The sequence below is a fragment of the Podarcis raffonei genome, chromosome 14 (genome assembly GCF_027172205.1).
Source record: "Podarcis raffonei isolate rPodRaf1 chromosome 14, rPodRaf1.pri, whole genome shotgun sequence".
Taxonomy (NCBI): Eukaryota; Metazoa; Chordata; class Lepidosauria; order Squamata; family Lacertidae; genus Podarcis; species Podarcis raffonei.
Window position 1 is genome coordinate 3,326,552 of NC_070615.1, and position 26,885 is coordinate 3,353,436.

The 26,885-nt window shown below is 44.6% G+C and overlaps 1 protein-coding gene across 5 annotated transcripts in view; it reads right to left on the minus strand.

The window, feature by feature from the left end:
• Positions 1–129: 129 nt before the first annotated feature.
• Positions 130–26,885, minus strand: part of OTUD7A (OTU deubiquitinase 7A) — a 120,636-nt gene continuing 93,880 nt past the window's right edge. For all 5 annotated transcript variants that reach the window (XM_053365425.1, XM_053365428.1, XM_053365424.1 and 2 more), the window contains 5 exons: positions 22,522–22,649; positions 20,071–20,220; positions 10,146–10,260; positions 9,628–9,712; positions 130–1,750 (listed from right to left, as the gene is read on the minus strand). In XM_053365425.1, coding sequence (XP_053221400.1) covers positions 326–1,750; positions 9,628–9,712; positions 10,146–10,260; positions 20,071–20,220; positions 22,522–22,649 — 1,903 coding nt within the window. In that variant the 3' untranslated portion in view covers positions 130–325. The remainder of the gene's footprint in view (positions 1,751–9,627; positions 9,713–10,145; positions 10,261–20,070; positions 20,221–22,521; positions 22,650–26,885) is intronic.

Below are 26,885 nucleotides of genomic sequence, written 5' to 3' on the forward strand. Positions count from 1 at the left end.
TACCTGAGTGATGTCAGTGTAAATTCAGGCACCATTAGTAAATTTTGACCAAACGTATACACAGCACTGACAAAGGAGTAAAGAACCTTTCAGCTTACCAGTGTATGTAAAAAAGACACTGACAAAATGGAAAATAATAAACTCTTTATGATAAATTAATTCTTAGTTTTTCATTGCTGCAGGGGAAAAACAAATAAGCTGGACCTTTCTCCCCACAGATCCCTCTGCAGGATTCTCTTTTCCTTCCTCCTGTAATCCATTGCCACATACCTTACAAGTAAGAAAATGGAGGAAATAAATATTCATGGGAAGAGCTCCATCACCTTCAATGTCGGTGCCCCTTACTTTCTTGCTCCCTGCGTTTCAGCTCCTCCTTATAGCAGTAGGAACAATAGTTTTCAGTCTCGGGGCGACCATAAAAAGAGCAGTTCTCCTTCTTGCAGCGGTTCTGCTGGATTGAATATATTGGGCTAACTGTGCTCCTGCCTCGATTTTTGTCATTGTTCAACCAGGTCTGCGGTGCATCCTCATCGGCATATTCCAAGCAGTCTCTGATGTCACTGGTATTAAACCCATTGGTATATGTTTGTGACTTGTGGTCCGTAGGCATAACATAGGTCAGTGACTCCACTGTGTTGACAGTACGGATGCCTGCTATTCGGGCTGGGCTATAGCTCTGTGAAGACAATGACCGGTTCTGTTGGGGATATGTGGCACATGTTTTTAAGGTGCCAACCACCGGTTTGTAGGTATCATCCTGGAAGCTTGATGGCTTGGAGTTGACATCGTGCAAGTGGATGACACTTTGCCTCTGAACAGGGGGTGTATGGCTATAGTGGGCAGACAATGGAATGGGTCCACTTTTCTTGGCACCATTGCTAGGTGACGAAAATGACCCTGGTGTGGGACTAGTACGGTCTTTAAACTTTAAAACCAGTTGAGTCGTATGGCTTTGAGGCAAGACTGGTGATGCCCTTCCCTGAGGAGATGCTTCCAACTTCTCTTTTGAGAACATTTCTTGCTCCAGTTTCCTGCATGACGATCCATTGAGAGTAGCCTTCTTCTCTGCCTCTTTCCTCTTCTGTTCCTGTTCAGCACTAAAGCGCTCCTGGGCACTGGTCAAGTAATAGCCAATCATCTCCTCATGGAACTGATGTCTATGGCTGGTCAAGAGGAGGCCAGCAAAGATGAACTTCCGTTCCCCTTGCATGGCAGCTCTCAAGATGTTGAGGCTCAGCTTCACATCAGTACTGTACTTCCATGGGTCTGACTGTTTATCTGAAGGGGATTTAGAATTCATTTTTTCAACAGGCGAAATGCTTGTCTTTTCAGTGGGAGAGGGGGTTGTCTTTTCAGATGGAGAAGTGCTTGCAGACTGGCCAGATTCTTCTTTGCTTCCTTTGCGTGACTTGGACTTCTTCTCTTTGACTTTCTCAATGATCTCCCCATTTTTCCCATTTCCTGAATTTGCTCTGCTCATTTTGCCATGCACTAGTCCACCAAACCCACCCATGTTCTTCTTTAGCTTGATGCCTAGAGTTTTACTGAGACTCCCAAGTTTGTTTGCAACTGAATCAGCCCTGTTTTTTTCTTTATCCTTCCTTTGCTTTTCTTTCTCTTTCCCATTTTTCCCATTATTGCCATTAGAATTGCTGCAGATGGAATCCCTGTCCGAGTCCATGGAATCAGCGAGAGACTGAACATCCTCTCCTGCTGACGCAGTGGGAGATTCTGGCTGAGCCAGAGGAGCCTATGAAGAGAAGTAAGTGAACAATTAGAAATTACACAATGATTTCCTGCAGTAAGATCCTCTCTACATTTGAATGCAGTTTTTCAGGATATTTAGCATTTGAAAAATGCAAGTCTTCAAAAGAATGGTTCTGCACATAAGGTCATTACATTAAGGGGTCACAATTACATTAACAGATGGTTAATCTTTGGAAGAAACTTCCTAGATCCAGGTTTATAATAGCCTGTCAGATCTCTCTGACTGTCCTTTTGGGAAGTCATTCTTTTGAAACTTCAGGTGTTTGCTGTGAATTCCACAGCATATTCAAGATGGTAAAAGCCAAATCTGAAAACAGTGCATGTTTTTGTATGCTTTTCTATATCTGAAACATCAGGAACCATTGCAATATGATGTTAGATAGAATGGATACGCTCTTCACTACAAGTTTTCTGATTTTTAAGTTGATGGTGATGGGTTAGGAGGGAATTTCTCTCTTCAAATAGATCAGCTAGTATTCCTGGAATTTTTTATGCAGCATGCTTGGTTCTCTTGCTCAACATATCTGAAATAATCTGGTCTGTTGTTTCTTGCTTACTCCTGCTCAGTGCTCATGAGACACTGTTTTGGATTATATGGAGGATAGCAAAAGTAAAGTTCAGTCCTGATGACCATTCTGTGTGGAAAGGCTACGTTGTAGGATACATCCCAGTACAAATGGCATCAGAGAAGCAAAATGAAAGATAACACAAATACAGAAGCCAATCTCTGGGTATTTAGCAAGGGATTTAAAAAAAATGATTAGGACGGCAATAATTGATCTGGGATTAAAAAGCAAATTGTGCAATAATTCAATTATCAATGCCGTTCACATTTATACCTGAAATATAGGATGTGGTGCAAGTAAATTTCAGTGTAACTATAGAAGTACATTTCAAAACATTCATTTCCAAGACTCCTAAACAGATATCCTCCTATCTCAAAGAAATTGAGATTGTTTTTACTTGCCTAATTCTGCTCACCTACTCTTCTGGGGCAAGAAAATTAGTTAATGTTAGGCAAAAAAAGTATCAACATTTTTTCAGATCACCATCCCTATATAAGAAAAAGGGCAGTTGAGTAAAAGATTGTGCTTGCCATGATATATTTTAAGAAAATACGAAGTGGAAGCAACTTGTAGATCAACTTGACCTAATGAACAACTAGGCAATCTGTGATGGGATGATGAGCTGCTTGTGCGTAAAATCCTAATCCCTCAGAGTTTGGCTAAGTCCCCAAACCTCTGTCTGTGATGGCGCTCCTTAAACATGACTCCATCAATCGCTCGTTGAATCGGACAGTGGGCGTTTACGGAACTTCTTCCAGCATAAAAGCTCCTTAACGGAAACGCGTCTTCTGGACTCTCGGCGTGACAGTTTCCGCCGAGGAGTGGGTGTCCCTACAGGAGGTCCTGAAATCTCCCCGCTGCTCCCGCTTGAAGTGTCTCTGAGCCCTCCCTCCGACTCACTTTCCCTTGGAACTCCACTTCTCCCCCTGCTGGTCCCCTCCTCCGCTGAATGGTCTCTCTCACCCTCCATGAGCCCTTTCACCTCCTTAGTCTCAGATGGCAGTTCCCTGACATCCACCTCCCCTCCAGGGCCCCCTTCACCCCCTTCCCTCCCCTCCTCTGCGGGAGGCGAGGGAGCAAAACCCCTGAAGGAACCTCCCTCATCTTCCGAAGTTTCGAACACTTCCCTCCACCTTTTGCTGTCTCCGGTTTCCAAGTACTCCTCCTCATCGGAGTCTGTTCCTCCTTCCAACTCCGATTCCCTGAATCCCTCCAGTTCCTCCTCATCGTCGGTGGTGCCAAAGTACTCCCTCCGAAACCTCGCTACTGGCTGAGGTTTCCTGGGGAACCTTTGGTGGAACGTTTCGATCAAGATCTCGTCACGGACCTCCTCTGCCTTCACCCAGGTGTTTTCCGACTCCGGTTCCCCTTCCCACGCGACCAAATACTCCACCTGATTACCCTTCCACCTGGAGTCGATGATTTCCGCCACATGGTTGCGGCTTTCCCTTTCTTCTATGGCTGGCCCCCGTGTGGATACCCCTTCACCTTCCCCCCTGTATGGTGACAGTAATTACCTGTGGAATACTGGGTGCAGTTTCATGTGGTTCGGTAACCGGAGTCTGAACGCCACTGGGTTGACCTGTTGGATGACCTCAAATGGTCCCAATCTTTTGGGTCTCAATTTCTTGCAACCCCCCTTGAACGGCAACCCTTGGGTTGATAGCCAGACCCGACTCCCCACCCTAATTGTTTCACCTTCCCTTCTGCTCTTGTCTGCCTGCCTCTTATATTCTTCCTTGGCCCTTTCTAAGTTGAGTTGGAGTTGACGATGGATCGCTTCCATTTCTTCTACAAAAAGTTCCGCGGCCGGAACACTCCATCTTTCCCCTCCTTCCCCTGGAAACGCCCTGGGGTGGCACCCATAATTAGCCAAAAAGGGGCTCATCCCGGTGGACACATTCTCAGCATTATTGTAAGCAAATTCCGCTAGTGCCAACTTTTCGACCCAATCGTTCTCTCTGTCATTGACATAACACCTCAGGTATTGTTGGAGAATACCGTTTGCTCTCTCCGCCTGCCCATTGGTCTCAGGGTGCCTGGCAGTCGAAAAGTTGACCTCTACGTGCAATAAGCTCATAAGTTTCCTCCAGAATCTGGACGTGAACTGTTTCCCTCTGTCGGAAACCACCCTCAAGGGGGCGCCATGCAGTCTGAAAATATGTTCTACAAACAATTTCGCTGTTTCTTCCGCCGTGACTGCATGTGAGCAAGCTACAAAGTGACCCATCTTAGTTAACAGGTCTACTACGACTAGTATGGCGGTTTTCCCCTGGGATTTGGGCAGATCAGTCATAAAATCTATCGACACCGCCTCCCACGGTCGTTCTGGTGTGGGTAACGGTTCTAATAACCCCGCTGGTGCCCGCCTTTCTCCTTTGGCTCTCTGGCATTGGTCACACCTTCTCACATACTCCCGTACATCCTCCCTCACCTTGGGCCACCAAAACTCCCTGGTCACCAACCACATGGTCTTGTGTTGCCCAAAATGCCCCGCTGTGGGATTGTCGTGCAGCTGTTTGAGTACTCTCCCCCTCAATTCCCCTTCGGGTATATATAGCGCCCCTTTGTAATACAATGCCCCGTTTCTTTCTTCAAAACCCCCGGGGTCTTCTCCCTCTCTCCTTAGACCTCTGAGCTTGTCCTGGGCGTACTCATCATTTACCGTTCCCTCTACCAGTTCTCTTTGCCCCACCCAGGCCGCACCACACACCCAGTGGTCCTCTGGGATAATATGTCTCTCTTCCGGCGCTCCCTCCCCCTCCAAATATTCAGGTTTGCGAGAGAGAGCGTCCGCTCTGATGTTTTCTGGACCTGGCACATAGCAAATTTCAAAATGGAATTTGGAGAACTCCTGGGCCCATCTCACTTGTCGTTGGTTGAGCACCCGTGCCGTTCTCCAATACTCCAAATTCTTGTGGTCCGTACACACTTGCACCTTATGTTGTGCGCCAATTAGTAAGTGTCTCCATCTCCGGAACGCTTCGTGAATGGCGAGTAGTTCTCGGTCATATACCGTGTAGTTCCTCTCGGATTTGTTCAGCTTACACGAAAAGAAGGCACACGGTCTCCATTCCGACTTATTGCTCCCTGGCTGAAGCAGCACCGCCCCCACCGCCCGGTCTGAGGCATCAGTTTCCACTCTCATGGGTTTTTGTAAATCCACATGCAGGAGCTGTTCTTCCGAAGCGAATGCCCTTTTCAATTCCTCAAAAGCATGCTCCGCCTCCGCCGTCCAAACGAATTTCTTCTTGCTGCTTAGACAGTCCATGATGGGAGCCGTTAAGTGGGCAAAGTTCTTGATGAATTTACGGTAAAAGTTCCCAAACCCTAAGAACCTTTGCACATCTTTTTTCGTTTTCGGTGTCTTCCATTCCAGCACCGCCTGGACCTTCCCTGGATCCATGGCTAATCCCTTGTCTGATAAGCGGTACCCCAGGAATTCCACCTCCTTGGTGTGGAACTGACACTTCTCCAATTTCACCCACAACTGGTTTGCTTGCAGCTGGCTCAGCACTTCCCTGACATCCTTTACATGCTGCTCCTCATTCTCTGAATATATCAGCACGTCATCGAGGAAGGCCACGCAATTCTTGTAGAGCAAAGGTCCCAGTACGTGGTTCATGAGCGATTGAAAACAGGCGGAGCCTGATTGTAATCCGAATGGCATAACGAGATATTCAAACGCCCCCAAAGGGGTGAACATGGTGGTTTTCCATTCATCCCCCTTCTTTATTCGTATCAGGTTGTATGCTCCTCTCAGGTCCAGTTTCGTGAATATCTTTCCCTTCCTCACCCTGGTCAAAATGTCATCAATCCTGGGCATGGGGAAAGTCACTGGTTCTGACACGGCATTTAGGGCCCGGTAGTCCACGACCAATCTCGGTTTATCCGTGTTTTTTTTGTCCACAAAAAACACTGGGCTCCCCCCCACCGCTCTGGACTCTCTGATGAAGCCCCTCTTCAGGTTTTTATCAATAAACTCCCTTAACTCCTGCATTTCCCTGTCTGACATGGCGTACAGCTTGCCCATGGGGAGCTGGGCCCCAGGGACCAGATTAATTTGGCAGTCAAAGTCTCTGTGCGGTGGTAATTTATCTGCTTCCCTTTCACTGAAGACCTTGCTCAGGTCAGCGTATTGTTTGGGCACCTTCCCTTTGTCCGCCACTTCCGTCCCTGCTAGAGAGGCTTTTGCCCCTTCTGGCACCTTTCCCTCTCTGCAGTGTTCCAGACAATGTGCTGACCCAAAGGAGACCACTCTCTGATGCCAGCCCACTAGCGGGTCATGCAACGCTAGCCAGCTCATTCCCAAAATGACTGGAGCCCCTCCCAGGGTGGCTACATTGAACGCTATCCTCTCAGTGTGCCTGGCCACCCTCATAACCATTGGGACGGTTTGTAGGCTGACTTCTCCTCCCAGCAGCTCCCTCCCATCGATCGTGGTGACCTGCAGGGGGTTGCTTAAAGGGAGTGTCTGTATCTGGTGTTCAGCTGCAAACTCCTTGCTCATAAAATTACAGGAGCTGCCTGAGTCCAGCAGCGCCTTAGTCTTTAGTGGGTATCCGTTTGCCAGCTCTAGCAACACCTCTATTACTAGGGCTGGTCTTGGAGGTTCCGGAGTGGGCACTTTTACTGCTCCTTGGCCTGTCTGCAGTGCCCTGACAGAGGCAGACAGGCGTTGGCTTTTACTGGCTCCTGGACTTCCTCCTCCTTCCCCCCAACAGCTCCAGCCATCCCTTGCCATTCCTTTCTTTGCGGGCAGACTCTGGCAAAGTGACCTGGCTGCTGGCAGAGATAACATTTCTTGGCGCTCTTTCCCTCCTTCTTCCTCCCTTCACTGGGATTTGAAACTGCGCGCGCGCGCGCTGTTCCAACTTCCATCGGCTCTCCTGGCGGGAAACTTGGTTCTGGAATCTCTGGAATGCGGAAATCCCTCCAACGCTCTCCTTTCCCCTCCCGCTTCTCCAAGGCTCTTGCCTCCTGGCGTGCTCCAATGGTCAGCGCTGATTTGGTCAGCTGGTCCATAGACTCCGCCCTGGGCGCCCGGGAAAGTTCATCTTTCACCGCCGAAGAAAGCCCCTCTTCAAAGAGCATTTGAATGGGTTCCGCCGAAAGGTCCCACCCCAATCTATGTATCAACATTGTAAACTCAGTCCAGTACTCACGAACCGATCGGCTCCCCTGTTTGCACGCCATCAATTGTCTGCGCACCAGCCCCTGTTCAATCTCGCTGGAAAACATCAAATCCATGGCGCGAAAAAACTTCCTCGCGTCCTTCAGCATGTCACTATTCCCTGCCATCAGGGGTCTGACCCAATCTCTCGCCCCTCCTTCGAGATGGCCAATCACAAACGCCACTCTCGATGCCTCGTCGGGAAAGTCATTAAACTGCAGTTCGAGAGCATACTGCATCTCTGTCCTAAAGGCTTGGTAGTTCCTGGGGTCCCCCCCAAACTTCTGCACCATTCCTGGCATCTTTCTTGCTAGTGTAGCGCCTTTTGCCTTTTCTGCATCCTGCGCCCTCCTTTCTTCTAGCCTCGCCGTTTGCATTGCTAGCTGGAGTTCCAACACTCTGTACCTTTCTTCCAGGCTTGGACCCTCTCCAGCTCCTGCTGCTCCTCCGGCTCCGGCTGGGTTACTCATGATGCCTCTCTGCACAAGCTGCTTTCAGGGACTGTCCGATTGCTGTGATGGGATGATGAGCTGCTTGTGCGTAAAATCCTAATCCCTCAGAGTTTGGCTAAGTCCCCAAACCTCTGTCTGTGATGGAGCTCCTTAAACATGACTCCATCAATCGCTCGTTGAATCGGACAGTGGGCGTTTACGGAACTTCTTCCAGCATAAAAGCTCCTTAACGGAAACGCGTCTTCTGGACTCTCGGCGTGACAGTTTCCGCCGAGGAGTGGGTGTCCCTACAGGAGGTCCTGAAATCTCCCCGCTGCTCCCGCTTGAAGTGTCTCTGAGCCCTCCCTCCGACTCACTTTCCCTTGGAACTCCACTTCTCCCCCTGCTGGTCCCCTCCTCCGCTGAATGGTCTCTCTCACCCTCCATGAGCCCTTTCACCTCCTTAGTCTCAGATGGCAGTTCCCTGACACAATCCTATGAAATTAATCTTGCAAATTATTCACAATGGGCAATGATTGAAAACCAGTTCACCTGACCATATTTCTCATTGGATGATGTGTGTGATTTCTTGACAATTTCATTAGTCTGAAAAGGCTAATATAGAAATGGCAAGAGAGTCTTCCTATCATGTAAAATAAAAAGTACTACTAATCTCCAGGAGCTAAACTGAGACATGATAACCTTTATGGGAATTGGTCCTGGACATTGAATTAACACATAAATTTTCAAGCACATACCAACTCATGATTGGCTGGAGCATGACTGAGCAATAATAACTTCCTTCTTTATGAAAAAAGCTAGTGTTGGAGCAGTTTCTGAGAGGCATGATTAACAAGTATGATAAGGTAAGTGGGATATTTCAGAGAACATATTCAGTTCCCCAAAGCTCCCTGTTGTGCACATGAAAATTTGGCTGGACTCTTAATTTGCTTACCCCTGACTGACAACCTTGGGTATCAGCTTTGCAGTCTCACATTTGATAGTCCCTATACTTTTGTTAAACCACTAGAATGTTCTGATATTTGGACCTAAGAATCCACACTCTCAAATGTGGAACTGCACAAATGCAAGGAGCAGAACAAAGTCTGCTTTTCAGCCTTTTCCCCAGACAATGGATAGACAGGCTGGTCAATTACTCTTTGGTTTTGACCATCTCATATGCCATGACAGAGGGCAGAATTTCCAACCAAGCTGCTTTACTTGCATCTTTTTTTCCTTTCTAATCTATGCACAGTACAGTCTATTACAACAACAACAACAACAACAACAACAACAACAACAACAACAACAGCAGCAGCAATTTATATACCACCCTTTATCAAAAGATCTTAGGGTGGTGTACAACATTAGAAATACATTACAAAACATCAGTGATAAAAACATAACAACGGTCTAATCCATTGCTGCTACAGTTACAGTAGTGCATGGCCATTTTTTGTGTCAGAAAGTGCTGCATTAATTCTAGGGAGGCAGGGACCTGGACCTTGCCTTTCCCTGCCCCTGCCTCCCAAAGGAGCTTCCCTGAACCGCTAGCCCAACACAGCAAGGATGTAATGGATTCTGCTGCGCTAGTGATGGCAGCCTAACCCAGGATCATCTGTTTCATGAGATCACACACACAGTTGGGGCCTATTTCTCTCAAGCTACTTATGGAGAATAAAAGGGTTACCCGTGTTTCCGATGGTATGCGTATCCAGGTTACATTCATGTAACTGTGCAGAAGATTAAGCTTTGCCTCCAGAGACAGAATCAAACTAGGAAAGGAAAAAGAGGAAAGACCACATACCATATAATCACTGAAAATTTACAGCTATATACTCACACTTAATCAACAGAAACAGAAAAAACATCAGGTTTAACAAGAGTACTTTCAGTTACAGATCCCCATGCTCTCTTAAGGAAATAAGCTGGGGGGAAAGAAAAGTCTGACACTGGGCTTGCTATGGGAAATTTGCAGCCTCACATTGTTCTTGCCAGACTGGGGCAACCAACTGGCATTTTGTAGATGGCAAAACTCCACACCCAGCTAGTGAACTATGCAAGAGATGTATGTGGCTCAAAAACGATATAGTTATTTGTTCTAAAAACTGATTTTAAAAGGGCAGGCTAATCAAAGGTTACCAAGCATTTTAGGCACACAGATGTCCACAAGGTGTTGAAGTGTTAATTATTTAAAAGAGATCTTACTTGGCCAGCTTGGAGTTATCATTGTCATCCTTCCCCCACTCCCAATCTTTCCCAGGATCAACCGCAAAGTGCAAAGGTAGTAACTTGTGTTCAGAATCAGTCAGAGGGATCACCGCTGAAGGAAAGAGGAAAAGATCAGAAGTGAAGAAATTAGGTGGGAAAAGGATGAGAAACAACAGTTGGCTGAAGAAAAGGGGGGAAGAATTTTAGAAGCATTTGTTCAAGACACTGTGTTAAATATATAGCATCTTGGCATTTTTCATAAGAAATTGCTTATTTTGCAAACAGTGACACCTTTGTATATCATGTGATATTTTTCATGATGAAGAAAAATAGTCGTCAGCTCTCAGAGATGGCAATTAGGATATTATAATATGAGATAACCATAGCCTCTTTCGTAGATCTCATACTGACCACATCTCTAGCCAAAGCATTTGACAAAATGAACACAAACTTTTTCTTTTCTTTTGGTTTGGTGGACAGGGTTAAAGCAAATGTTTTGAAAGCTGAAATTATATGCTTCTGCTTTCACTTTCATTTACAATATACTGTCATTCTCCTGCAATCTCAAAGGAAAGTGGAATATAACCCCAAATAATTAGTAGGCTATTGACTCCAGATTTTACTGAGTCATAATACCAGTCTCTGAACACTAAATCTTAGTTGCTGTGACCATCCTGGTCATTTCAACCAAAAAGGAAATAAAAGTGTTTTATGCAACCTGTACAGAATATGCATTGGTACACTGTTAAAATAAAGCAAGTTATACATCTATACCTTGAAGTGCAGACATCCACAAATCAATTTCTCATATTACATTGTCGATCAGACTTTACAGTCCACCACATTGTCTTTGATGAATGTTCTTCTCAGTTTTCAGGCTGCAACCACAAATCTAGCAAAATTATCCCACGTTGATGGCCTCTCAGCTGATTCCCTTGTGGCCCATTGGAATGCGGAGTTAACCATGGCTATTGACTGTCTGGCTCCGAAGCGCCCTCTCTGATTGCATGGAGCCCGGACAGCCCTGTGGTTTTCCCTAGAGCTAAGAGCGATGAAACAATCGCTGAGACGGCTAGAGCACTGGTGGTGGAAAACTCATTCTGAATCTGACAGGACAAGGGTTAGAGCTCAACGTTGAGCCTACCAAGTGGTGAAAGCGGCAAAGTGGCAAAGAGGACCTTCTTCACCGCCTCTGTTGCATCGGCAGAAAACAGAAGCAGGAGACTCTTTCAGGTGGTTCGCAATTTAACGGAACCACTTGTGTCATCGGGGGTCAGTAAGCGCCCTAAGATCTCCTGCAATGATTTTGTAAAGTTTTTTGCAGATAAAGTCGCTCAGATTCGGAAAGAGGTAGACACCACCATGGGAGTAGGACCAGGGCAGGAGAGTGCCAGAGTCCTATCTAGTCAAGTTGCGTGGGATCAATTCGAATCTGTTACCTCTGAAGATGTGGACGAGTGAAACTGCCCACCTGACTCCTTGATCCTTGCCCATCCTAGTTAATAAAAGCGAGTTGGGAAGGGCTGGGCAATGGGCTCCGCAGGGTGGTGAATGTTTCTCTCTGTGAGGGAGCCTTCCCAGACCCACTGAAAGAGGTGGTTATTAAATTGCTTCTTAAAAAAACATCTTTAGACCCGGCCAGTATGGCCAACTATCGCACAGTCTCAAATCTTCCATTCTTGGGCAAAGTGATTGAGCGGGTGGTTGCTGAACAACTCCAGGCATGCCTGGAGGATGCGGACCATTTGGATCCCTTCCAATTGGGATTCAGGCCTCATCATGGGACTGAAACTGCCTTGGTCACACTGGTCAATGATCTCCGGCGGGCTAGGAACAAAGGTGAAAGCTGTTTCCTAGTTCTGCTGGATCTCTCTGCGGCCTGTAATACCATCGACCATGACATTCTTCTGGACCATCTAGAGGGGCTGGGAGCTGGGGGCGCTGTTATACAGTGGTTCCACTCCTTTCTCCTGGGCCGTGTTCAGAAAGTGGTGGTGGGGGATGAGTGTTCAGACCCCTGGGCTCTCACTTGTGGGGTGCCTCAGGGTTCTGTCCTCTCCCCCGTGCTTTTCAACATCTACTTGAAGCCACTGGGAGAGATCATCAGGAGGTTTAGGCTGGGTTTCATCAGTATGCGGATGATACCAGCTCTACCTCTCTTTTAAATCGGAACCAGTGAAGGCGGTGAAGGTCCTTTGTGCGTGTCTGGAGGCAATCAGAGGATGGATGGTGGGCTAACAGATTGAGCTTGAATCCTGACAAGACAGAAGTACTGTTTTGGGGGGATAGGGGGCAGGCAGGTGTGGAGGACTCCCTGGTCCTGAATGGGGTAACTGTACCCCTGAAGGACCAGGTGCACAGCCTGTGAGTCATTTTGGACTCACAGCTGACCATGGAGGCGCATGTCAATTCTGTGTCCAGGGCGGCTATCTACCAGCTCCATCTGGTACGCAGGCTGCCTGTGGACTGTCTTGCCAGAGTAGTGCATGCTTTGGTTATCTCCTGCTTGGACCACTGCAATGTGCTTTGAAGGTGACCCGGAATCTATAACTAATTCAGAATGCGGCAGCTAGACTGATGACTGGGAGTGGCCGCCAAGACCACATAACACCTGTCTTGAAAACCTACAATGGCTCCCAGTACGTTTCCAAGCACAACTCAAAGTGTTGGTGCTGACCTTTAAAGTCCTAAACAGCCTCAGCCCAGTATACCTGAAGGAGCATCTCTACCACCATCTTTCTGACCGGACACTGAGGTCCAGCTCTGAGGGCCTTCTGGCGGCTACCTCACTGCAAGAAGCGAAGTTACACGGAACCAGGCAGAGGGCCTTCTCAGTGGTGGCACCCGCCCTGTGGAATGCCCTCTCAACAGAGGTCAAAGACATAAACAACTATCAGACTTTTAGAAGACATCTGAAGGCAGCCCTGTTTAGGGAAGCTTTCAATATTTGGTGAATTGTATTTTAATATTCTGCTGGAAGCCGCCCAAAGTGCACAAAAAACCTTTAGTTTTTCCTTTACATAGTATGGATCTGCTCCAAAGAACAGTTCTTAAATAGTGTGGCTCCACCCAAATAAATGATATCACCAGCAATGTCGCAGTGTACTGCTCTGACTTGAGAGAAAGAATCTCAAAATGTTTCTAAATCTGGATCTGAGAGAAGACAATGCCGACCTTACACCTGAAAGAACGGTCAAACTCCTGCTTGAGAGAAAGGAAATTAGGCCAGATTCTGGATGGCAGAGCATTCTCAAAACATCATTATAAACTATTTCAAAAGGTTACACATTGTTTGGACGTACTTATTTGAATGTCAGGGCTACATTTATATAGAAATTGGTTACAAGAATCTTAAGAAACAGAAAACTATAAGAGTTTACCGAAAGGCATCTTGCAAGAGAAAGTATTTTTCCAGGACTGGTGAAGATAGCAGTCACAGGTAAAAATGTAGCAGATTGTAACATTAGTAAAGTTTCACCAGGTGGCACCAGATCACAGCAACTCACTCTGATTCAGAGAGCATGTAGCACGAATCCTTTAACAGCCGTAGTTGCCATCTGCGTTCAGAACCAGTTCACATGCACAAAAGCAATGTTGACATAGAATCTTAGGAGTTGGAAGGGACCCCAGGGGTCATCTAGTCCAACCCCCTGCCATGCAGGAATCTCAGCTAAAGCATCCATGACAGATTGCCGTCCAACCTCTGTTTAAAAACCTCCAAGGAAGGAGAGTCCACCACTTTCCCAGGGAGTCTGTTCCACTGTCAAAGAGCTCTTGCTGTCAGAAAGCTTTTCCTGAGGTTTAGTCGGAATCTTTCTTGCAACTTGAAGCCATTGGTTCAAGTTCTATCCTTCAGAGCAGGAGAAAACAAGGTGACAGCCCTTAAGATATTTGGATATGGCTATCATATCTCCTCTCAGTCTCCTCTTTCCCAAGCTAAACATACCCAGCTCCTTCAAGCGCTCCTCATAAGGCTTGGTTTCCAGATCCTTGATCATCTTGGGTGCCTTCTTCTGCACACATTCCAGCTTGCCAATATCTTTCTTAAATTGTGGTGCCCAGAAGTGGACACAGTATTCCAGGTGTGGTCCAACCAAGGCAGAACAGAGTGGTACTATTACTTCCCTTGATCCGGACAATATACTTCTGTTGAAGTATATTGCCTAGAATAGCATTAGCTTTTTTTGCTGCTGCATCACACTGTTGACTCATGTTAAGCTTGTGGTCCACCAAGACCCCTAGATCCTTTTCACATGTTCTGCTAGTAAACCAGGTGTCCCCCATCTTATATTTATGCATCTGGTTCTTCCTCCCCAAGTGCAGAACTTTACATTTGTCCCTACTGAAATTCAATTGTTAGCTTGTGCCTAGTTCTCCAATCTGTCAAGGTCATTTTGAATTCTGATTCTGTCTGATTGTGACAGCATTAACTACCCCTCCCAGTTTGCTGTCATCTACAAATTTGATGAGCATCCCCTCAATTCCTTCATTCAAGCTGTTTATAAAGACGTTCAACAACAATGGACCCAGGACAGAATCCTGTGGCACCCTACTGGTGACCTTTTCCCAGGATGATGAGGAACCATTAATGAGTGCTCTTTAGGTTCATTCCACCAACCTGCTAACAATCCACGTAACAGTTACCTCATTCAACCCATATTTTACCAGCTTCCTCAAAGAATATCATGGGGGACTCAGTCAAAAGCCTTACTGAAATAAAGATACACTATGTCCACAGCATTTCCTGATCCACCAAGCTTGCTACTCTGTCAAAAAAAGAGTGGTCTGGCATGACTTATTTTTGAGAAACCCATACTGGGTCTTAGTTATCATAGCGCTCTTTTTCTAAGTGCTCACAGACCCACTGTTGAATTATCTGTTCTAGGACCTTTCCTAGTTCCTAGAACAGATAATAAAGGTTTATAAACAAAAACAGATTTCTCCATCTCAAGACAACCAAAACAAAAGAAACTGAAACAACCTATTTTCTTTTAGTGGCTACAGCTAATGTATTTTCAGGTTATTTCTCTCTCTCAAGGAAAACATAAGTGATTGCATTCTTCATTAGAGGCCGTATTCTGCATTGTACCAACAAAGTCAATAGCTAGAAGTCAAAGATGCAAAGAACTCTGCATGTTTTTATTTATGCTCAGAAGCATAGTAGGGAATATGCTTTGGAAAGGCAAACCCTGTCAAAAATGGCATGCACACAGCAGCTCTTGAAGGGGTGATGTACGGATTATTCTACAAACCTCTCAGGTTTCTCATACTAAAAGAAGTACAAGCTGGGCTGTGCCTATGAGAACATGCAAGGGGACAGCTGCTTTCAAGCTGTTCAGGAATAAAACACAGAAATGTATTCAGCCTCTCCTCTCATTAAAGGTTTGCTGTGTAACTTTCTCTCAAGATATTCGCATCACTGTTTGCTTCATCCTAATATGAGAAGAGTTATGAAAATATTATCAGCCACTGCTGCAGAGAGCTAGCAATTTTCAATGGCTTATTTTAAACAGAACGTTTGTTTCATATTAATTTGCAAGCACTTGAAAATAAACATGTGGGCTGTGTGTCTTCACATTTATTTTTTAATTACTCCACTGGAAAGATGCCTAAAAATAAAATCCTAAATATCTAAAATGTAATATGGCAGACATTGCTCCAACAGCCTGCAGTTAACAATTCATAAGTGGGTGCATGGGTTGCCAGATATAATGTGTGGTTTTTATGCTGGCTTTCCCAAACAGCAGCTCTCTATTAACCCCACCCCAGCCTGCAAGTTGTTGTTTTTTTTAAACCTAGGAGTGTTTTAGGAGTCTTATACAATGCTGAGAAAGGGCACTGTAGAAGCCCCGATGTCCTGGCGAGCAGTGGGGAGATCGGGCTCCCTTGTGATGCTCAGCTGGAGGTCAGGAATGCTCCTACCCCCCCCCCCCCCAGCAGAGCAAGCTCCAAATACCCTGCAAGCAGGAGCCGGATTGAGGCTGCTCAGCTGGGGAGTTGCAGGCTCTGTCACACTTTTCCACTGAGGGGTGCCCGACCCCAGCCCCAGTTGCTAGGTGAAAGCCTTCTGTTTCTCCCCATACCCCAATCATAACCGTACCCCAGACATTACTGGAACACTGTGGGAGGTGATCTTCACATTCATAACATTTAAAAGACCAGGTCACATGGGTGTTTGCAGACCGTTAAAGGACAACACTAGCAGCATGGAATGAAACCATGGGAAAGTGCTTGGCATGGCATAATTGTAAAATTTATGCCTGTCTCCATCTCTGTTACCTTAAAAAGCCTCCAAAATCACATTGCCTTACTTGCTCTTGACACCAGCAAGTAAATGGCATCCCATGAGGCAGTTCTGAAATGGGAAAGGCATTAAGATTCATTTAGTTCAATCTGCTCTGTAACAAGATTTAGAGGCAAAATATGAATTTTAAAAAAGTCTTTAGTGCAGAGTTTGAAGCTCATTGCCTCTAGATATTCATAGGATTTGATCCCTCCCACTCTTTCAGAAGCACTTCATGAAATATATAATTTTCTACTCCTTCCCTAATTAATTGAGATGTTTTAATTTGCTTTTTTCTTTCATCCTCTATTGTTCTTACTTGTCTCTTTGTGCTTTTCCTTTCCCCTGTGTATCTAGTTTTATTGCTGTTCTGAAGACTCTTCAGTAGTTAACTCAGTTTACCTAGTTATGAAGGCAGTGTCAATGTAGCTAAGGTGGAGCTGCTGAGGAACAAAAGGGAAGTATCAGAATGCTTGAAGAAATCACAAGATATGCAGAACTAGAGGGGAACCCCTAAAGCGATAATCCTCACCCAAAAAAGGAGTGTAATGAGGACCAAGCATGTGCAATGAGAAAAGAATACTGAGTTTCTGTTGGGAGATTAAAAACCAGAGAGAATGAAAGGGCAGGAATGAAAATCTGACCTCTTATTGAGTTGTTCTCAATGAACCACACTGTATATTCAGTGTGCTGTGACATGAAGTAGTAACAAAAAAGAAAAAAAGAAAAAGAAAAAAAGCTTCACCAGTAAATTTCTGTGCATGAGGCAGCTGCTAAAATGTGCATGAGAACAGCCAGTAAAAGAAGTGGCAACTTCACATCTGTGAGTCTGATTGAAAATTGGTAAAAACCGTTGAGAAGCAGTGGAAATTCAATGGCAACAACCCTTGTATCTTATACATATTCAGTAGAGCCTTCACAGAGGTAATTACACTAATCAGTAAGACGCAGCTGGCTAGAGGGTTTTTCATCTCTGAGAATTAGCCAAAAGTCAGAATAGCTTCAAAGCTATAGAGAGCAATGCTGCAGAACTAAACGATATTAGGTAGGAGATAAATTTTGGAAGGGCTACACATCTTCTAGCAAAAAAGCAGCAGCAAAAATATTGTCAGCTTAATCTACAGCACTTGAAGGAAGATTATAGCTTGAAATTTTTACTTGAAAGCTGTATTCAAACATGGAAAGGACTGGCATCCTTTTAATAGTAAGAGATGCACCTTTGCAATCACTAGCGGACTTGGCCCACATTCCTATATGGAAAGGGGGTTGCAAATGGTCCCAGATCAAATAAAAATATAGAATGAATTTTTCTTCTGTCTTTGTTCTTTTGCTGCAATTTCCCACAACCTGCCAGGGAATATCATTTAATCTTTTAAAATGTATTTGGAAATGTCTACTGAGGAGGCACCCACAATCACAGCATTTCTTTCCTTCATAGTGTCTCCTTGTACTGTTGAAATCAAAGCATGCTTTGAGCAACACTGGAATAAAGCCATCACACTTATCCATTTATGGGAAACCAGTCCTTTGACAGAAAGAGTTACTTGTGCCTTTGAACCAGCAAATTCATGATTAAAGGCAGCTAAAAACTCATGATTTAAAAAATATCAGCACAACAGCTGCTTACTTTATATGGCAAGATCTAGAAATCAAGAGGCCTGTTTCTAGCTGTTCTGCTCTGCACAGAAAAAGGATCTTGAAATAAAAAAGATCTGTTAGAAGGTATAAAATGTCTTCATGTGGGAATTCAGCATCTTCAGATATATAAAAGCAGAAGCCTGGAGTATACAAAACAAACAAATTGTTGCATTCTGGACATTACTTTGCAATATCCCTGTGTTCCATCATACGACTGCATGAAGCCCTAGGGAGGATATCCTCTCTTAGTTAGCAGTGTCAAACTCCTCCCACTTTCTTCTCTTTGCTTGCTTAACAATTTTGCCTGACGCTATTGGGAGGCACTTATCCAAAGTCTGGGCTAGGCTTTTTCCATGATCTCCAGTACGTCTGTGGCTAAAAGAACAAAGGTCAAACTAGATCTGCTGCAGGGTATCTTGACTGCATGCATTTTTAAAAAGTGAAATAGCAGCCATGGTGGTGATGATGAGGATTCAGGCCAGAAAACAAGACTAGAGGGAACCATTTATTCATGTGCTGGCTAAAAGTATTGTGCTCCTGTTATTCATACTTCTTAAAACCCTGTCTCATATCTTTGCCCACTACATTTCTATCACATTACATTTGGGGGAAATAATTTTAATCTTTAACCAACTTTGCTCATAGTTTTTTGTCATGCTTCTGGATTCATTTAAAGTGGAAGGCCCAGAATAAATTGGGAAATGACAGTCCCGTATGCACTTGAATTGTTAAGTTATGGGAAGGAGTCAAAACACTAAGGAAAAAACAATGTACTCAAGACAAATGAAATTTCCCACATTTCCATCATCTCACTGATACATTTCCAGTGCCACATGATGAATACAGATGATGTGCCATAGATTACACAGAAGCTTCAGCTCTACATTAACAGCAAGCCTAAGCCCAGTCTGCTGACAAGGCATGTGCAAAATAACCTAGTTGCCTTTACCAAAGGTGCTAGTATAATATGGTGCTTTGCATAATATGGTCCTGAGACTAAACCAGTCTTCCCTAACCATAACGGAGGAGAACTTGTGGTATCTCCAATAACTCTCTGGAATTATCTGGCATGGATGCTGGATTAATGAGGATTTCTGATTCCATTAAATAAAGAAACGTAGAAGTTGAGGGAAAGGTAGGTAGTAGCCACATTTAGACAATCATATATTTCATCTGAACCAGGAAACCATGTGTGCCAGCTACAGAACAAGTCAGGGTCTTAAACCATGGTTTGGAATTGGAGTCTGGGTGCTGTGCCTTGGAACACCAATGGTATACCTTTCACTTTTTAGAAAGGCAGAATGCAGGAAACAGATAAGAGAAAAAAGCAAGGGCGATGGAAGAACCAAAGGCTGCCCAATCACACCACCAACAATGGATTAGTACAATGCTAACTTGGAATTGCCACTTCTACAAGCTATGTTGGCAATGATTCAAGATACTACAGTGTGACCCATAAAATACACCTTCCAGAGATTCATATGAACAGATTTACGTTTCAAAATATTCATTTAAATAACCTTAAATCAATGACTTCCCTTCTTCTCTTTCTGTGGTTCATTTTGCACACCAAACATCCCTGCATATTTTACATGAACTAAACCATTCAGTAAACCATTGTTGCGTCCATCGAAACTTATTTACACTGTTAAATTTATCTTAATGCTACCAGCATTTGTAAATGAACACAATTTTCATACATATCTTCAGTAAACAGTTTCCAGTCTTCTTTAAACGTATATAGTATTCTTTTTGTTCTCTTATTCTATATGTTAAATCTGCAAGTTGCGTGTATTCCATCAGTTTAAGTAGCCATTCTTCTTTGTTTGAGACCTTGCTTGCTTCCCATTTTTGGGCTAACAAAACACGGGCCGCTGGCTGCTATCATTTCTAACTCAGCACAGCGTTTATGATAGGCACATACAGATGGCAGGCCCACAGACAGTAGCTCTGCATTCCTTTCCACTAAAAGAAAACCATTTTCTTTCCTACTTGACATACCTTGTTCCCTTTGTTGATCTTTTTGCTCCATAGACACAAGAGCGGAGAAATGCGCTTGATCATAGGCAAGGACCAGAGGTGAGCAATGACATCGGTTAGGCATGACTTCCAAAGGCAAGTAAATTCCACCAAATGGAATTGGTGCAAATGCTGTGAAGAGAAACCAAGATTTTGCAAACATGTTGTGAAACTAGGAATAGGCAGCCTCAGCAGCCTCAATGTATTTTAATATTGATGTACTACTTCATTCGGGACGTGGGTGGCACTGTGGGTTAAACCACAGAGCCTAGGACTTGCCGATCAGAAGGTCAGCGGTTCAAATCCCCGCAATGGGGTGAGCTCCCGTTGCTCGGTCCCTGCTCCTGCCAACCTAGCAGTTCGAAAGCACCTCAAAGTGCCAGTAGATAAATAGGTACCGCTCCAGCGGGAAGGTAAACGGTGTTTCCATGCGCTGCTCTGGTTCGCCAGAAGCGGCTTAGTCCTGCTGGCCACATGACCCGGAAGCTGTACGCCGGCTCCCTCGGCCAATAAAGCGAGATGAGTGCCTCAACCCCAGAGTCGGCCACGACTGGACCTAATGGTCAGGGGCCCCTTTACCTTTACCTTACTACTTCATTCATATCACATCACAATCATGCAAAGTGGCCTATTGGGCATGCTGCTGTTTGATTATAACCGCAAGAGAGCTCGCTCAGCAGCTGACAGGCCAAAATGAATTGCTGCTGGACTATGCTCATCTTGGAGGGTTGCAACTTGTGCAGGCCTTCCCCAAACCAGGGATGATCTGTATATAGTTGCTCTCTTTACTGTATTCATAAGACACACAAAGTATAGTGAACTATGTCTGATATCAAAATATTTTCAGCAATTTTAAAAATTATCATTGGCTACAAATGTCCACTGCTGAATCTTACATTCTTTTGGCTTATTCAGTTTATCACACAGAGTTTCCATGATTACTCCAAAGAGGGTGCACTTAGAACTTATTTAGCATCTCTCATTCAGCCCAAGGCACAAATACACTTTGTGGTGAAATGTGTAAATTTCTACACGTCATAAATGACTGGTTCTTAGATAAGAATTTTCTAATATCCAGAAGAGTAGGAAAAATTCATTGTTCAGGCTTTTGCAAAGCAAATGACATAAGCAGCTTGCACCTTTCCTGCTTATGACTGCTAACCAGTCATAATCTCAATGAGACAAAATTTCTTAATGAGACAAAAAGTAGAATGAAGTACTACAGTTGTCACCTCTCACTCCCCCCCCCCTTTCCCTAACTGTTGATCAAGGAGAGGGCTGAAAGTGGAATACTGAGGCACGGCTGCCTATAGCTCCTTTGAGGACTGGCAGCCATTACAGGCGCTGAAATGGTTCTTTTCATTAGGAGATAAAAGTAATAACCAATAGGGGGGAAACTGGATTGTCAGACACACTCGGGACAGGAAAAACACCAGCAGTGGAATTCTACCACCATTACTAAAACTCCTGTTCACTTATATGAAGCCTTTAAATTGTGCTTTTTGCCATTCTAGACAAATATTTCATTTCTAAAAGAGTAGATATCACACCTACCAGGTTCCATAGTTTAACACAGTTTCCACTGAAATGAGTTTGTTTACTTAATATCCCTTAATATCCAGTAGCTGCTATTATGCTACTGAGCCTGATTTAAGGCTGTTGTAGATATATAAAAGGACCAGGATACTTGAAGGCACTCCTCTCCCTTACCAACTGGCCTGGTCACTGAGGTCAGCTAAGGAGGCTATCTTGGTTGTGGCCCATTCTGACATGGCGCTCTCTCTCTCTCTCTCTCTGTCTGTAATATGAACTGAGTCAGGCACCCGCCATTTAGATGCTTGCTGAAGACAAGCATCTTTTCTCCAGGACATCTCTGGCTTCAAGCACCAAATGGTTTCAATTAACCCCAGGTTGGACATTTTACTGTTTCTACATATAATAATAATAATAATAATAATAATAATTTATTATTTATTCCCCAGCCACTCTGGGCGGCTTCCATAGAAACCAAAAATACAGTAAAATATCACACGTTAAAAACTTCCCTGAACAGGGCTGCCTTAAGATGTCTTCTGAATGTCAGGTAGTTGTTTATCGCTTTGACATCTGCTGGAAGGGCGTTCCACAGGGCGGGCGCCACTACCGAGAAGGCCCTCTGCCTGGTTCCCTGTAGCTTTGCTTCTCGCAATGAGGGAACCGCCAGAAGGCCCTCGGCGCTGGACCTCAGCGTCCGGGCAGAACGATGGGGGTGGAGACGCCCCTTCAGGTATACTGGACCGAGGCCGTTTAGGGCTTTAAAGGTCAGCACCAACACTTTGAATTGTGTATGTTTATTGTTGTATTTTTAATATTAACTCTATATACCAACCTAATATTTTATTAAAGGTGGTATAAAAACATTTTAAATAAATGATTGCCAGCAAAATGACTCACCTTCTCCTCCCGAGTCTCGTAACATTGTGTCTGCAACAACAACAATCGGTCGCCTTAATATATGTGCCAGGACAAAAACATGGAACTCCTCTAGGCTCTCATACACAGGATCTTCAGAGTTGTCAACTCTAGAAAACCAAGTGCAATGGCACACAATTCAGAACTAAAGAAGTTTTCACCCCTTTCCTTACAGTTACTTGTTCTCATGCAAAGCTTCTTATATGCATTTCCAACTCAACTCAAATATAATGAAAAACACAGAAGCCATTTTTATTCCTAACAGCTAATGCAAATAAAAATAAATGCTTACATAGTTTCCAGAAGACACTCAGGATAGCTAAATTTTGAACTTGAGGTATATATAACAGAGTACAAAATTCACATAGTTCATCAGTTAAGGAAGGCATCAACAAACAAAGAATGGAATCCCTACCCCAAAGCAGGTACTGGGAAAGAGTTGAAGCTCCAACTGCATTTTAAAGAGAGATTTGGCTGCTCACTGCTGGAGATAACCTGGACAGCATCATTAACTGCCAGCAGACTGACCCCACTTCTCAGACAAGATTAGTTCCTAAAGCAGTTTACAAATACCTTACAAAAATCTCAATAATGAATAACAAATCTTGGCTGACAAGTGGGGTATGAATATACTAAAGAACAAGAACATTGCTTGTGTGCAGGGCTTTTTTTCAGCTGGAGCTCACTGGACGGCAGCTCCGGCACCTTTCAGGTGGCTGCCATTGCAGGCCAGTGCCCCCCCTATCCAACAGGAAAGCCAACAGAAGAGCACCCTGCCCTGAAAAATTGATCTGCCTGCTTGGCCAATTGTGAGCAGGCAAGGGGGTGGGACTGTAGATTTTTTGTTTGTGGATTTCCCTCCTTTCCTCCCCTCAACCCCTCCAGAGCCACTTTCCTAAAATTGCTCCTGCATCCCTCTCAGGAAAAAGATCAGTGAGGGCAGAATGGTTTGGGGGAGTGTCCACAGGGGGGTTTCCTTAATTTTTCACTTTTAGCACCGGCAGCTGAGTGAAACTGCCCCTGTGCCGCCACTGTGCAAGTCAAGATGGCGCTGCAGGAGGCAAGAGATTCAAAGTGCCGCCTTGCCTGATTCACAAGTAAAATGGCTGCCGCTGAGTGGGATGGCGTGTGCAAGCGCACTTGGGGCTGGGAGGGGGCTCTTAAATCTGGCCACTATTCTTTGCCAAGGAGACACAGAAGGGGAGGAAGGGTGAGGAAGTGGATCAGCATGTGGGGATGGTGGGGTTTGGAGACACGTGAAAGAATCGTGTCAAGCCTTGCCTTGGTGTGTGCGTGCGCAAGAGTGGTGTGTGTGTGTTGAGATACACGTGGAATAACTCCCTGGAAGGGAGATGGTGGCATTCTAGACACAGGCACCTGCTCTATGGGGCTGAGGACACCTCAGATGTGGGGACAATGTATGTGGGGACAGGGCCAAGCCCCCCCCATCTTTTTAAAAATTAATTTTATTAAGGTTTATAGAGAAATATACAAAATTTAATATAGTTTCCCTTTTTTAACCAAATGAAGACCTTTATATAGACACCATAAAAACACCAAAAAAAGGCAGCAGGAAAGGGGAGAGAAATAGAGATAAATAAATAAATGAAAAGAATAGAGAAGAGGTTAAAAGAGAAAGATAGAAAAATAAGATTCAGAAAGTTAAGAACTTCTGATTCTTTATCTGTCCGCTATATAACAATATTCACTTTGTCCAATCCAATATAACACCCCACAAAGCCACTTTCTATAAACAAACATTATCTTCAATCCTAAAATCTGATGTCATTATTTCTTTTTCACACAAAAAGTCTACGAGAGGTTTCCAATCTTTAACCAAGACCACACACACCCCGCCACCCCAATGTTGAGGGGCCTCGCTGGGCCTCTCTGCAGTGGCAACGGATCTGGGCACCTCCTCCCAACATGCATGACATTGCAGATGTGACATCACACGCATGCAATGAGCTCCCTCAGTGGTGGGCAGAACTTAGCCCCTCTGGATCCAGGAGTTGGCTTGGGGAGGAGAAAGGAAACGTGTAAATGGACAGGCATGATGGATGTTGGGAGTCATATTGAGGTGGGAAGCCAGTAAGAGTTCATCTAAATGTCTTCTGGAAGAAGCAAAGTTAGGAGTGGACTTGGGGATGATGTGGCATGTGAAAGCTGTGTGTCTCTGGAGGGAGGAGGCAGCGTGGGCTGAGTTTGGCAGTAACATCCCAGTGTTAGGATGGCTGGTGAGTCCAAGAAGTTGGAGAAATATCAGAAAGCGTACAGAGAAGGTGAGGCATTTGGGGATGAAACTTCCTTGAGCTTGTGCTTTCCAGAACTTTTTCTTTTTTTCATTCAAACCCAACATGTTTTGGTGAGGTTTTATTTGCCTTGTTTAATGTACTTATAATGTATAATATGATTTTAATTTGAAATATACTAGCTGGTTAGTTTATGATGGTTCAAGTAGTGCATTTCAAAGCGTTATCTACCTCAGACTCCCAGTGATGGTTAAAATCTAAACAATTTTTGTAGTGGTGCCTGTAATATGTGTTAGTTGTTTGCCAGAATCTCATATGAAGGAAAGGGGGTTTACGGAGAATCCAGAAATCTTCTGCAGAGTAGAAGGAAAGGAGGACCTTTTTCTGCAGTCCCACTTTCAGCCACTTTCTGAAGATGGGAGAAGGGACCACATAAGAATATTAGGGGGGCAGGCAGGGGAAGCATGGCTTTGTTTTTTGCAGTCTCAGATGAGGACTAGACCATATGAAAATAAACATTTTAGCTGGAGTTCAGTCATTTCAGCTTTGTAATTTTGTGTCCATAGCCTACTTTTCAGGTGCCATGTGGCACCCAGATTGTCATGGTGAGTTCTGGCACCTCTATTTAAAACAAAAACAAAAACAGAAAAGCAGCACCGCATGTGTGCCCCCCCTTCTGCATTGCTGCACTCTGTGTATATTGCAATCTAGTTATCTACATCCAAATATATAACCTAGTCTGAAAAGTTGCTCTCAGGTTAAACTGAGTGGTTAGGATTGTGGCACACCTGCTGCCAAAGCAACAGTTCCACGTGGAGCAGACTTCATGCCACAGCCATAACATTTCATGTGGTTCCTGCTTTGCATCAGTCTTTGTTTCTGCAACAAACATTTTTTCAAAGTCAAGTTACATGTCAAATTCCCTTTGGAACAAGAAAAGCACCTTAAGAATTTCAGCTTTCATATCTCTTAAAGGTAAAGGTAAACGGACCCCTGACCATTAGGTCCAGTCATGGCCGACTCTGGGGTTGCGGCGCTCATCTCACTTTATTGGCTGAGGGAGCTGGCGTACAGCTTCCGGGTCATGTGGCCAGCATGACTAAGCTGCTTCTGGCGAACCAGAGCAGTGCACGGAAACACCGTTTACCTTCCCGCTGGAGCGGTACCTATTTATCTACTGGCACTTTGAGGTGCTTTCGAACTGCTAGGTTGGCAGGAGCAGGGACTGAGCAACGGGAGCTCACCCCGTCGCGGGGATTCAAACCGCCGACCTTCTGATCGGCAAGCCCTAGGCTCAGTGGTTTAACCCACAGCGCCACCTGCGTCCCTCATATCTTTTAGGATGTGCTTAGTCACGAAGCCTTAGCGCACACTTACTGCTGACACTCTCAAGTCACACCAAGAATGGCATTTCTGTGTTAAGAGGCAGGGCTGGTTCACACAGGGCTGTACGTCTCTTGGTTATTCATCCCTTGCTAGCTGACAACTGAATGTGTGAACTCACTCTGCTAAGAAACATTATGTTTGAGGTGATGTGAAAGTTCTAGCTGTAGTGTTTGATCAGTGATGGCTCATTTAGACACCACCACCCAACAAGTGAACATAGATGCAGGATTTATGCAGGATTTCTGACTGCCAGATACTGTGGGAAACAACAGGGGGTTATCACCACACCTTCTCCGGCATCTAACTGGTTAGCAATGAAATGACTGGATGAGATGCCTTATGCTACCTGTAAATAAACCTTGCTAGTAGCACTTTGGGAACTTCCCACCAGGAAACTTTGTTGACAGTTTTGTGTCATTGTATATTTCCTGATTTAATTCTTCAGAGCTCTGAAAGTTGACAATGTTTGTATTTTTCTTTTCAAAAGAGAACATGTTTGCTTGCAAAATAATAAATAAATAAATAACCTAAGATGCAACCAGCAGCAGCCCAGTCTAGCTCAGAACCCATTATTTCCTCTTTTTAAAACAGTTTGCTTTGAAGCTGACACAACTTTGAATGCTTCAAGTTTGTTCTGGCACCAGAGAAAACTGGCTCATCTATAATTCAAAGGGCATCATGCAAATTGGCCTTGGCAACAGCACAGTG